This window comes from Leucoraja erinacea, chromosome 8, assembly GCF_028641065.1.
Source record: "Leucoraja erinacea ecotype New England chromosome 8, Leri_hhj_1, whole genome shotgun sequence".
In the NCBI taxonomy this organism is placed as follows: domain Eukaryota; kingdom Metazoa; phylum Chordata; class Chondrichthyes; order Rajiformes; family Rajidae; genus Leucoraja; species Leucoraja erinaceus.
Window position 1 is genome coordinate 51,790,687 of NC_073384.1, and position 14,234 is coordinate 51,804,920.

Below are 14,234 nucleotides of genomic sequence, written 5' to 3' on the forward strand. Positions count from 1 at the left end.
TGTGCTGTAGCGAAGCTTGAACATGTTAAAATAGTGTTGCAGTGACTAGAGGGTGACAGGGGACCTTAGAAATATCTTTTTTTTCACTCCTATCTCTTTCCGTTTCTCCTTCCTCTTTTACTTCCTCTATCTTACTTAATTTTAATAACACTTTCCGTATCCTTTATTCCTTAATTTTGTTTCTTGTTTTTCAATTTCCATTTCTCCTCCTCTCCTAATTCTTCTTACTTACTTACTTTATTTATTTATGAAAATCATTTTTACACAGAAATCAATTTTAACAAATATTCATGGAAACAAAATGTCCTCAAAATGGATCCAACAGATACTACACCAAGGTATTTAGATACCTACAAAAAGTCTGGTGTAAATTTTACATGCTACGTGATTAAGAGACTGTGGCCATTAGGTTTACTTATATTTATTCAAATACTTTGGATTTTTAGTTTCATTGTCTAATTGTCTAAAAATGTAAGTGTTTCCTTGTATTCAGCTTCGTGAGGTCTTTTAATGAACTATTGTTAGTTTTCTGGGTTAAATTGAATGGATCTTCCTCATCCAGGAAACTGTTAGAATAGTCTGATCTTGACCGTTTTTGGCCCGCTGTGCTGCGATTTCCGAGAGAACGCCGCCACCTACGGCCGTCATTTTTGGCCACCCCGCTCAGAGCCCCCCTCCGCCTTCCGAGACCAGAGGATTTTTCCCATCGATGAAAAATCAGAGAGATGTTAATGTTTTATAAAAATTAGCCATTCTCTCTGCTGCCCCTACTGGAGGGAGGGGGAGAGACAATAAAACCAGGAAGTGGTGTGCCTCACTCACTCTGTGCAAGATGGAGGAAGCCATAGGGTCACGTCTCTCTGAGCTCTGAATAACCATGAACACATGTCTACTCAACTGTGAATGACCTTAATGTGGTTTGAAAATGAAAATATGGTTGGTTTGTGTGTATAATATATATACCCACACACACACAATTTCCCTCCTGGGATTAATAAAGTTCTATCGTATAGTATTGTATGAATAGGAAGGAACTGCAGATGCTGGTTTAATTGTATTGTATTGTATTGTATTGTATTCAATTTATTGTCATTGTCTCAATTTGAGACAACGAAATGAATTTTCCTTACAGGCAGTATCGTTAAAAAAAAAAATCACAAGAAAAATAATAAAAATAAATAATAAATAATAAATAAATAATAAAACATATTAAAAATAAAATTGAAATTGAATTAAAAATTTAAAAAAGCACAAACACATAAAGTCCACAACATAACATAAATGGCACCCAGGTGAGGAAGGCACCATAGTCCAGCCAGCCTCCCCTCCGTGTTCATCCGTGGTCGGGGCCTTCCGAGCACCCGCAGTCGCCGCCCCGGGTGGCCCGATGTTCAGGCCCTCACGCCGGGCTGGTGGAACGCCGACGCCGAACCCCGACGGTGAGCATCCTCCTCCTCAGCGGCCCGGACCTCCTGATCAGCCGCCTCCCGCTGCCGTAGTCTGCAGCTCCTGAGTCCGCAGGCCGAGCCGGGCAGAGTCGCAGGACCCCGCGTTGTAGTCAGCGCCGCCCGCGTTGGGAGCTCTGCAAACCGCAGCTCCATGATGTCGGCAGCAGGTCCAGCACTCCGGGCTCCAGACGGCGACCCCCGGTAAGGCATCGCCAGCCCCGCGATGTTCCAGCACTGTCCCGCCGCTGCTGGAGCTCCGGTCGATCCCGGCAGGAAAGGCCGCGCCAATCCAGGTAGGTAGGCCGCTGTGGGGGGGGGGGGGGGGGCGAGGACGCGACTCGAATAATAGTCGCGTCCTCACCAGGAAGTGGCTGAAGGACGGTATCCCCCGCACCGTGCCCTCTTCCCCCACATAAAGACACCAAAAAAATTAAAAAAAACACACTTTAACATAACTAAACAAACAAAAAAACAAAAAGATACCGGGCTGTAGGTGGAGGCTGCTGGCACCAGCGCCACCGGAAGATAGACTGAAGATAGACACAAAAAGCTGGAGTAACTCAACAGGTCAGACAGAATCTCGGGACAAAAGGAAACTATTACTTTTTGTGTTGGGTCTGAAATAGGTTCCTGCACACCTTTGGAATGTGGAAGGAAACAAGAGCACCCGGAGAAAACCGATGCGATCAAAGTGAAAAGGAGCAAACTCCATACAGACAGCACCCATATTCAGGATCAATTCCGGGTGTCTGGCATTTTTAGGCAGCAACTTTATGGCCAATATACAGCCCCATAGTGTAGCATTTCCTTGTAACCTTGTGGTTGCAAGGGAAAGTGCTAGGAGAGGGGGCAGTTTGGGTGGGAAGGGACGGATTGACCAGGGAGTTACGGAGGGAGCGGTCTCTGCAGAAAGTCAACAGGGTAGGAGATGGGAAGATGTGGCCAGTGGTGGGATCCCGTTGGTAGACAAAAAAGATGGAGAAAGTCAGCGGGTTAGGCAGCATCTGTGGAGCGAAGGAACAGGCGACGTTTCGGGTCGAGACGCTTCTTCAGATTGATGTCGGGGGGGGGGGGTGACATGAAAAAGAAAGGAAGAGGCAGAGACAGTAGGCTGTGGGAGAGCTGGGAATGGGAGGGGAAGGAGGGAGAAAGCAAGGACTACTTGAAATTAGAGAAGCCAATGTGCATACCGCTGGGGTGTAAACTACCCAAGCAAATATGAGGTGCTGCTCCTCCAATATGCGGTGGGCCTCACTATGGCAATGGAGGAGGCCCTGGACAGAAAGGTCGGAATCAGAATGGGAAGGGGAGTTGAAGTGTTGAGCCACCGGGAGATCAGGTTGGTTATTGCGAACTGAGTGGAGGTGTTGTGCGAAGCGATCGCCAAGTGAGAGCCCTGCAAGATGTATAATATTTTTGACACTGTCATAGGACTTTCTTACATATGCTGTCATAACGCACCGTAGTCTCTAAACCACCCTTCAATAATATTCCTTGCCCTCCATTTCAGAATAATGGTGTTTTATGCCGATAACTCGACACTAGCACTGGCAATAAATAAATAAATAAATAAATAAATAAGGCACAGCTTTCCAGACCCTTATCTCATTGGCCACGCTTGGCTGCAAATCGGTGTCAATCTGGTGGACTATCTTTCTCCACTAGTCGGGGGGTGGGGGATTGATGGGGGGGGGGGGGGGGGGGGGGCTCACAATTGGAACAGCTTAGGGTCTCTCTTCATCTAAATCCGGCCCTGGATAGACTGAAGGCTGATAAATCCCCAGGGCCTGATGGTCTGCATCCCACCGTACCTAAGGAAGTGGCTCTAGAAATCGTGGATGCATTGGTGATAATTTTCTAATGTTCTATACACTCAGGATCAGTTCCTGTGGATTGGAGGGTAGCTAATGTTATCCCACTTTTTAAGAAAGGCGGGAGAGAGAAAACAGGGAATTATAGACCAGTTAGCCTGATATCGGTGGTGGGGAAGATGCTGGAGTCAATTATAAAAGATGAAATAGCGGCACATTTGGATAGCAGTAACAGGATCAGTCCAAGTCAGCATGGATTTACGAAGGGGAAATCATGCTTGACTAATCTTCTGGAATTTTTTGAAGATGTAACTAGGAAAATGGACAAGGGAGAGCCAGTGGATGTAGTGTACCTGGACTTTCAGAAAGCATTTGATAAGGTCCTACATAGGAGATTAGTGGGCAAAATTGGGGCACATGGTATTGGGGGTAGATAGCTGACATGGATAGAGAAGTGGTTGGCAGACAGGAAACAAAGAGTAGGGATTAACGGGTCCCTTTCAGAATGGCAGGCAGTGACTAGTGAGGTACCGCAAGGCTCGGTGCTGGGACCGCAGTTATTTACAATATACATCAATGATTTGGATGAAGGGATTCAAAGTAACATTTGCAAATTTGCAGATGACACAAAGCTGGGTGGCAGTGTGAACTGTGAAGAGGATGCTATGAGAATGCAGGGTGACTTGGAAAGGTTGGGTGAATGGGCAGATGCATGGCAGATGAAGTATAATGTGGATAAATGCGAGGTTATCCACTTTGGTAGCAAAAACAGGAAGGCAGATTACTATCTAAATGGCATCGTTGGGAAAAGTGGAAGTACAACGGGATCTGGGGGTCCTGGGGGGCAGTGAAGAAAGCGAATGACATGTTGGCCTTAATAACACGAGGAATCGAATATAGGAGCAAAGAGGTCCTTCCGCAGTTGTACAGAACCCTAGTGAGACCACACCTGGAGTATTGTGTGCAGTTTTGGTCCCCTAATTTGAGGAAGGACATTCTTGCTCTTGAGGGAGTGCAGCATAGATTTACAAGGTTAATTCCCGGGATGGCGGGACTGTCATGTACTGAGAGAATGGAGCAGCTGGGCATGTACACTCTGGAGTTCAGAGGAATGAGAGGATATCTCATTGAAACATATAAGATTGTTAAGGGTTTGGACACGCTAGAGGCAGGAAACATGTTCCCGATGTTGGGGGAGTCCAGAACCAGGGGCCACAGTTTAAGAATAAGGAGTAAGCCATTTAGAACGGAGACGCGGAAACGCTTTTTCTCACAGAGAATGGTGAGTCTGTGGAATTCTCTGCTTCAGAGGGCGGTTGAAGAGAGAGCTAAACAGGGCTCTCAAAAATAGTGGAGTCAGGGGATATGGGGAGAAGGCAGGAACGGGGTACTAGTTGGGGATGATCACATTGAATGGCGGTGCTGGCTCGAAGGGCCGAATGGCCTACTCCTGCACCTATTGTCTATTGTCTAACATATAAATACGGAACATGTAGCATTTTTTCCTTGTATTCCTGACTTGCAGATATTTGTTTTTCATTCATTCTACAATTATAATTAAGAAAACTTTTGAGGCATTCAATGCTTCTTACAACATATCGCTGTTGTGCTTCAAGAAAAATAGTTTGTGAATGTTGTCACAAGGTGAATTATGTATGTAACTGACATTAATATTTTTTCTGTTAATTTAGTTTCTTCAGGTATCCTTCCACAGATTCCACCAATGTGTCAAGTTTGTTTCTACCAGTAGTTTTAGTTTGTAGAACTGTCACTTTAAGGAGAGATTTACAAAATGTAACATCATCTAATGGTGATAAAATATGCACCAGTAGAATGTTGGGCCAGATACAAACTTAAATTAGAAGGAAGTTTGAAGGAAGCGGGCATAATTTATCTGGCAAAATATGCTTTTCCTGTGTAAGCTGCTTGCAGTTTTATTGGCATTGAAAGTCTGTGGCTTATTTCCAAAGGTCTTCATTTGTGTTTGCTATATAAAATAGATTTGGATCTAAATGTAAATTTTTATTAATCTAACATTGCTTTCTACAGTAACCCTGCAAAAAGTTATGTTTCTGGCTAAAATCTAGGTTAGAGATAGTGAAATTATAGAAAGCAGCAGTTGTGACATATCCAACCTTGAAACACAAGAATCAAAACGGATACTATTCCAATTCACCCTGCGGTGATATTTTTTACACCATCACAAGTAGCTGAAGAAAATTTGTTTTTTTCATTAGCACATAAAGGATAAACACTCTTTTTCTCTATCCGTATCGTGCATTTTTATGTGTAGGGGAGAAGGATCCTATTAATTTGAATGGCTCTCTTTTATTTCTCTCCCTGCCCTTGTTTCTTGCACTACTTCACCGATTTTACATTACTGATGTTTTTAAAGTTCTCTGTTATTATTTGCTTCTCTCTTTCTCTTCCTTTTCTCCAGTTTAATACTTTAATGACTGTCAGATATTCCCTCTTTTTGTCTATTCCTTACCATTTCTTTCTAATTATTTTCTGTACTTTTGGGAAGGTTGAGGTGGTCAAATTGGTATGTTACCAGGGCTGCAGACATGTAGATGGAGGAAGAGAACTGTCATTTAGCATCAACGAGACAAAATAATTGGAACTGGGAGATAAAACAAACAAATCTGGTGATACTTTCTACTTTGGAGATGCAAATTGAAAGATGAGAGAAATGAAGGATAATTATCTAATTTGTGAATTGGATATTTAAACATGATAGTTTAAACAGAAATGTAGAAAAATGACAGGAGTTAGACAAGTGGTCCTTTGACCCAGTTGTATCATTTAATGTGTTCATGACTTATCTTCTATTTCATATTATTTATTGTGCTTACTCGATATCCCCTCTTGCTTTTGCATAACAGTAGTAGTAGTAGTAGCACAGGGTGATATACCTTATAAGCACAGACACCGAGTATATGTAAGACATATATAAATGTATCGAGATATTCTTTTATATCGATGTATTGGTGACGCATCGTATAACAGTGTTAATATGATGTTAACAGTGGCCGTTAACAGTGGCAGTTAACAAATCGTTTTCGTCTCAGGAATCAAGTGATAAACGACTCCAATCATTCTGCAGTACTCATTAAACCCGAGAGCTTTTTAAAGATATAAAATTCCAAGTCAGTTTTGCTGCAATCTGTTTCGTGTATTGAATGTGGAATGGATGAGCGCCTTGCTACCGTTTATCATTACCAAAGGATGCAATAAGCCCTGTTAACATCACGAGATTTTGCTAACACGAAAATGACTCAAAAATGCATTTACTTATAATTAGCCTATTTATCATTATTTCTCTCGGAACCCCTAGTGACCTACCGTGGAACCCTAGGATTCCAGGGAACCCCGGTTGAGAAACACTGGTCTAGACAATCTTTGTGCAATCTATAAAGATTAGTCCTGGACCCTATAGCCCTCTCCTCCTAGAAGTGCCCAGGCTTGAACCCCTCCTGGCCAACTCTCTTCCTGATCTGCACATGGCCTAACACCCAGATTAGTCAACAACCCTGTTTATACTCTCTAGAATTTGGTTTATACTCTCTAGAATTTAGAAGATTGAGAGGGGATCTTATAGAAACTTACAAAATTCTTAAGGGGTTGGACAGGCTAGATGCAGGAAGATTGTTCCCGATGTTAGGGAAGTCCAGGACAAGGGGTCACAGCTTAAGGATAAAGGGGAAATCCTTTAAAACCGAGATGACAAGAACTTTTTTCACGCAGAGAGTGGTGAATCTCTGGAACTCTCTGCCACAGAGGGTAGTTGAGGCCAGTTCATTGGCTATATTTAAGAGGGAGTTAGATGTGGCCCTTGTGGCTAAGGGGATCAGGGGGTATGGAGAGAAGGCAGGTACGGGATACTGAGTTGGATGATCAGCCATGATCATATTGAATGGCGGTGCAGGCTCGAAGGGCCGAATGGCCTACTCCTGCACCTAATTTCTATGTTTCTATGTTGTCCAGTTTCAACTTCCATCCCCCACAAGAATTTCCAATCATCCACCACCTATCACTTGCTAAGCTTTGTCACAACCCCACCTATGAGCTGCTGCCTCAAAGCACCAGAAACCCGTGTTCGATCCTGACTTTGGGTGCTGTCTGTTTGGGGTTTGCATGTTCTCCCTGTAATCGCATGGGTTTTCTCCCACATCCAAAAGACAAGCATGTTTGTTGATTAATTATCCTCTGTAAATTGTCCCTAATGTGTAAGGAGCGGATGAGAAAGTGGGATAACATAGAACTAGTGTGAAGGGGTGATCAATGATCGATGTGGACTCAGTGGGCCTTAGGGCATGTTTCAATATTAAATCTTTCAATTCAATTCACCCTAGTACTCAACCAGTGGCCCAGACTGCTGGCTATCTGTCACCCAAACATCAACACCTGAACAGATTTTCAGTGGCTATATCATACTTATTTGATGGTGCACAGCAATTTCCAGGCTGTAAAAAGACACAAGGTTCTGGAGTTACTCAGTGGGTCAGGCCGCATCTCTGGAGAGCATGAATAGGTGACGTTTCGGTCGGGACTTTTCTTCAGATTGATTGTGGTAGACAGGAGAAATTTGGAAGTGAGGTCGGGGTGGAACAAACCCTGGCAATAGACAATAGATGCAGGAGTAGGCCATTTGGCCCTTCGAGCCAGCACCGCCATTCAATGTGATCATGCCTGATCATCCCCAATCAGTATCACGTTCCTGCCTTCTCCCCATATCCCCTGACTCCGCTATTTTTAAGAGCCCTATCTAGCTCTCTCTTGAAAGCATCCAGAGAACCTGCCTCCACCCCCCCTCTGAGGCAGAGTATTCCACAGACTTACCACTCTGTGAGAAAAAGTGTTTCCTCGTCTCCGTTCTAAATGGGGTACTCCTTATTCTTAAACTGTGGTGCCTGGTTCTGGACTCCCTCAACATCTGGAACATGTTTCCTACTTCTAGTGTGTCCAAGCCCTTAACAATCTTATATGCTTCAATGAGATTGCCTCTCATCCTTCTAAACAAGCCCAGCTGCTCCATTCTCTCAGCATATGACAGTCCCTCCATTCCGGGAATTAACCTTGTAAATCTACGCTGCTCTCCCTCAATAGCAAGAATGTCCTTCCTCAAATTAGGGGAACAAAACTGCACACAATACTCCAGTTGTGGTCTCACTTGGACAGACTCACCTGGACAGACAGGGCACGCACGTGAGGATGCTCTTCATTGACTATAGCTCTGCATTCAATACGGTCATGCCCACCAAGCTCACCACCAAACTCCACCAGCTAGGCCTCAGCTTGCCGATATGCGATTGGATCCTGAACTTTCTGACGGAGCGACCGCAGGCAGTGAGACTGGGCCTGCACCTGTCCTCCACTATCACCCTGAGCACCGGCACACCACAGGGCTGTGTACTAAGCCCCATGCTCTACTCCCTCTTCACTCACGACTGTGTTCCTGCATTCGACACCAACACCATCGTGAAGTTTGCAGACGACACAACAGTGATTGGGCTGATCACCAACGGGGATGAAACAAAATACAGAGCGGAGGTGCAGAACCTGGCGGACTGGTGCACACGTAACAACTTGTCACTAAACACCTCCAAGACCAAGGAGCTGATTATTGACTTCAGGAGGTCCCATAATGGAGAATACGCCCCAATCTCCATTTACGGGGAAAGTGTGGAGAGAGTGTCCAGCTTTAAGTTTCTGGGCACTCACATTTCTGAGGACCTCACATGGTCCACCAACACCGCTGCGCTGGTCAAGAAGGCACAGCAACGACTGTTCTTCCTGAGGACATTAAAAAAAGACTGGTCTGCCCCAACAGCTGCTGACAACGTTCTACCGCTGCACCACAGAGAGCATATTAACGTATGGCATCTCTGTGTGGTAGCTCAGCTGCACGGAGAGGAGAGCTCTTCAGCGGGTCGTCCTTGGAGGGCATCTACCACACATGGTGCCTCAGGAAGGCAGCCAGCATCCATAAAGGCTCTTCACACCCTTCACACCCCCCCCCCCCCTGGACTGTCTCCCTCGGATGGCCACATCACACAGCTTATTTATTTATTTATTTTACTATTCTTTTACATCCGTTGGAAGCTGCATACTAAATCTTGTTGCACTAACGTGCAATGACAATAAAATATATTATTATTACTAGGGCTCTGTACAATTGCAGAAGGACCTCTTTGCTCCTATATTCGATTCCTCTTGTTATAAAGGCCAACATGCCATTCGCTTTCTTCACTGCCTGCTGTACCTGCATGCTTACTTTCATAGACTGATGTACAAGGATCCCCAGATCCCGTTGTACTTCCCCTTTTCCCAACTGGACGCCATTTAGATAGTAATCCGCCTTCCTGTTTTTGCTACCAAAGTGGATAACCTCACATTTATCTGCATTAAACTTTGTCTGCCATGCATCTGCCCACTCCCCCAACCTGTCCAAGTCACCCTGCATTCTCATAGCATCCTCCTCACAGTTCGCACTGCCACCCAGCTTTGTGTCATCTGCAAATTTGCTAATGTTACTTTGAATCCCTTCCTCCAAATCATTGATGTATATTGTAAATAGCTGCGGTCCCAGCACCGAGCCTTGCGGTACCCCACTAGTCACTGCCTGCCTTTCTGAAAGGGACCCGTTAATCCTTACTCTTTGTTTCCTGTTTGCCAACCACTTCTCTATCCATGTCAGCACTCTACCCCCAATACCATGTGCCCTAATTTTGCCCAGTAATCTCCTATGTAGGACCTTATCAAATGCTTTCTGAAAGTCCAGGTACACTACATCCACTGGCTGTCTTGTCCATTTTCCTATTTACATCTTCAAAAAATTCCAGAAGATTAGTCAAGCATGATTTCCCCTTCGTAAATCCATGCTGACTCGAACCGATCCTGTTACTGCTATCCAAATGTGCGGCTATCTCATCTTTTATAATTGACTCCAGCATCTTCCCCACCACCGATGTCAGGCTAACTGGTCTATAATTCCCTGTTTTCTCTCTCCCGCCTTTCTTAAAAAGTGGGATAACATTAGCTACCCTCCAATCCACAGGAACTGATCCTGAGTGTATAGAACATTGGAAAATTATCACCAATGCATCCACGATTTCTAGAGCCACTTCCTTAAGTACCCTGTGATGCAGACCATCAGGCCCTGGGGATTTATCAGCCTTCATTCCCATCAGTCTATCCAATACCATTTCCTGCCTAATATGGATTTCCTTCAGTTCCTCTGTCACCCCAGATCCTCTGGCCACTACTATCTCAGGAAGATTGTTTGTGTCCTCCTTAGTGAAGACAGATCCAAAGTATCTGTTCAACTCATCTGCCATTTCCTTGTTCCCCATAATAAATTCACCTTTTTTGGTCTTCAAGGGTCCAGCTTTGGTCTTAACTAATGTTTTCCTCTTCACACACCTAAAGAAGCTTTTACTATCCTGCTTTATATTCTTGGCTAGCTTACCTTCGTACCTCATCTTTTCTCCCCGTATTGTCTTTTTGGTTATCTTCTTTTGTTCTTTAAACATTACCCAATCCTCTTGCTTCCCGCTCATCTTTGCTACGTTGTACATCTTCGCTTTAATTTTTATACTGCCCCTGACGTCCCTTGTCAGACATGGTCGTCCCTTTCTCCCCTGGGAATCTTTCTTCCTCCCAGGAATGAACTGATCCTGCGCCTTCTGTATTATTCCTAGAAACACCTGCCATTTTTGTTCCACTGTCATCCCTGCTAGTGTATCTTTCCAGTCAACTTTGGCCAGCTCCTCCCTCATGGGCCCATAGTCCCCTTTATTCAACTGCAACACTGACACCTCCGATCTACTCTTCTCCCTCTCCAATTGTAGATTAAACCTGACCATGTTATGGTCACCACCTCCTAATGGCTCATTAACCTCGAGGTCCTTTATCAAATCCGGTTCATTACATAACACTAAATCCAGAATTGCCTTCTCACTGGTAGGCTCCAATACAAGCTGTTCTAAGAATCCATCACAAAGGCACTCTACAAAGTCCCTTTCTTGGGGTCCAGTACCAACCTGATTTTCCCAGTCTCTCTGCATGTTGAAATCTCCCATAACAACCACAGCATTACTTTTCCTACATGCCAATTTTAACTCCTGATTCAACTTGCGCCCTATGTCCAGGCTACTGCTTGGGGGCCTGTAGATTAGTCCCATTGGGGTATTTTTACCCTTACAATTCCTTAGTTCTATCCATACTGACACCACATCTCCTGTTTCAATGTCACCTTGCAAGGAACTGAATTTCATTCCTCACCAACAGGGCAACCCCACCCCCTCTGCCCACCTGTCTGTCTTTTCGATAGGAGGTATACCCTTGAATATTCAGTTCCCAGCCCTGGCCCTCTTGCAGCCATGTCTCTGTTATTCCCACAACATCATACTTGCGAGTGAAAGGTGGACACTGTTGGCAGGCAAATGGTTGGACAAAGGCCAGACAAAAGACAAAAAGTGTGGGATAAGGAGATAAGGATAGACAATGCATGAAATGTGCAGCCAGAAGGAATATAGGTAGCGGGGGACGGGGGGGAGGGGAAATGGGTTCGCATTTTGATGGGGCACCAGGAAGAGATGGAGCTAAAAAGGAGGGGGAGTGGTTGTTTATCTAATACTTTGCCTATCCATGTTCTCCAGAGATGCTGACTGACCCACTGAATTATTCCAGCACTTTGTGTCCTTTTTGTTCAACTAGCATATGCAGTTCCTTGGACTACAATTTCCAGGTGTACCAATTCTATATTTTAAAGTACTATCAAAAAGGACCATTATTTGGTGTCCTTGTTCTGTTTTCAATTGTTTTCTAAATAAGACACTAATAGGTTGCATTATCTGTTAGGAGATACTGTAAAGCCGTTGTTTACATTCAATGCGAGCTTCTTTACCATGAAACTCTTCATTGCAATGCTGCATGATTATAAATCTCAAGGCTCCACTAATGTCTGCCAAACGCATTTAGTTGGCCAGAACAACAGGGCAAATCATTCGGTGACGCATCCTTTATTACTGGAAGACAAATGCTCTTTTGTGCCATGTCTATTAACGATAATGAAGATACATGTCTACTTATACCTTAGTGCTACATTCACCTGGCATTTAATTTTATAAAATGATAAGATGGAACTGAATATCATTGTTGCCTCATAAAAAAGAACAAAACCAGTAGCTGTTGGCTTTGTTTCAATACCAGTCAATACAGCTTCACTTGAAGCTGTGGAATAAATTTACAAAATCTCCTCAGTGTAGTTGATGCATTGTTATTAATTGTATGTAAAGCCAAAGACAAAGAGTTCAGGAATGATACAGTATGTTTCCTGAACCAGGTAACAGAATGACCCCCATGCATCTGTACCAACTGCCCTGCACAATATAAATGTTAATTGATTGCATTGATAAAACTTGTTATTTAATGTACATATACAAGCTTGAAATTGAACCTTAGATCTGACTACACCTGCACTTAGACAAAATATAAATCATTAGAGAAAATCTAAACAAAGCAAGCATTACGATTTGAAGAGCATTTTTGGCAAAATTCCACATGCTTCCATTTACAACTTTTAAGTGAATTGAGTGCACATAAAGAGATAGTGTAACATGCAATTATCAGAAAACTAAAAGTAAATGTGCTTATTTCAGTTAAGTTCGTAATGAGAAAGATAGACTGATGTCTTATAAAAGCATATCTAAAAAAAAGTCTGAAAGATGGAAGGTTGGTTAATTAGGTAGTTATTTGGCATTTGAAATTCCAATGCATTTACTTGGTGTTTATACCTTAATTATTAATATTTTTATCTTTTTTCCTAGGGCTGTGACTCCCAAATGAGCATGGCTGAGATGTCCTGTAGTGAAAGCACTTCTTCCTGTCAGTCTCTGGCACATGGCTCAACACCAGAAATTCTTGTTGGTCTACTGTATAATGCCACCACTGGCAGACTGTCAGTTGAAGTCATAAAAGGAAGCCACTTCAAAAACTTAGCAGTGAATAGACCACCTAGTGAGTACAAGACCTGTCTGGAATTCAGTAATGATGAATGCGTCTTGTGTAAACTGAAAGTATATACAACATTTTTTTTTAAACTTATTGAAGTAGTGCAGGCACTCAGATGGTCACCAAATTAGCTATTTCTCTTCTGTTATTAATTAAAAAAACTCAAGCAAGTTTATGTTCATTGGAAATTATGTGTAGTTGTGGAGAAATTGTGACTGTTTCAAATCGTGCAATGTCAAATTAGTAAGGAAAATACAAATGGGTTGGGATTAAAGTCCCACATCTTACTTTGACAGAAAAGCACTGCCATTGTTGCTTAAACAGTGCTATTTTAGTCTGCATTGATCAGTTAATAGTTTGCATTCTCCTCCTGATTGTGTATGCATGTTGCTTTTTATTCCATGTAAATTTATGATTACTTTCAGACTTTACCAGTGCCAGACCCTGCATTTAGTTAAAAAAAAAAAGCAGCCACCTTCATTTACTGAAGGTTAAATATATTTTGTACTAGATCCTAACAAATTAGCAATTGTTTGATTTTCTCCTTCTACACAGTGGTCAGATCTAAAAAAAAGACAAAAGATGAATTTCAAGCTACCTATTAAATTTTGTACAGTCCCAAAAATGCCTGGCGTAGAGTAAATGTATCAATTGACACTATAAAACGTTTAACTTTCACTACAAGACTCAAGTTTATAATCTTAATTAATATAAACTTGAGTCTTTGAATTGAAAGTTGACAGAGTGAATGACTAATAGAGTGAAAATTCCTGCTTTGATGTCTCTTATTAATATTTTCGGTCATTTTTGTGAATGCTCAATCAACAATGGTTAGTGTAGGAAATGATAATGTATATATGATGACCAAATTTCTGACATTGTGGTGCAGTACTGATTAGTACAGAAAAATATCTTTATAATCTGTAACTTATGTGGATTTGGGATTACTTGATGCTGC

General features: G+C 42.9%; 1 protein-coding gene across 3 annotated transcripts in view; it reads left to right on the plus strand.

The window, feature by feature from the left end:
- The window catches only part of syt14a (synaptotagmin XIVa), a 132,958-nt gene that overhangs the window by 97,250 nt on the left and 21,474 nt on the right, over window positions 1-14,234 (plus strand). For 2 of the 3 annotated variants that reach the window (XM_055639698.1, XM_055639697.1), the window contains one exon: window positions 13,093-13,282. In XM_055639698.1, coding sequence (XP_055495673.1) covers window positions 13,093-13,282 — 190 coding nt within the window. Of the gene's footprint in view, window positions 1-13,092; window positions 13,286-14,234 lie in introns of all 3 variants that reach the window. The other variant, XM_055639699.1, reaches the window with a different exon arrangement.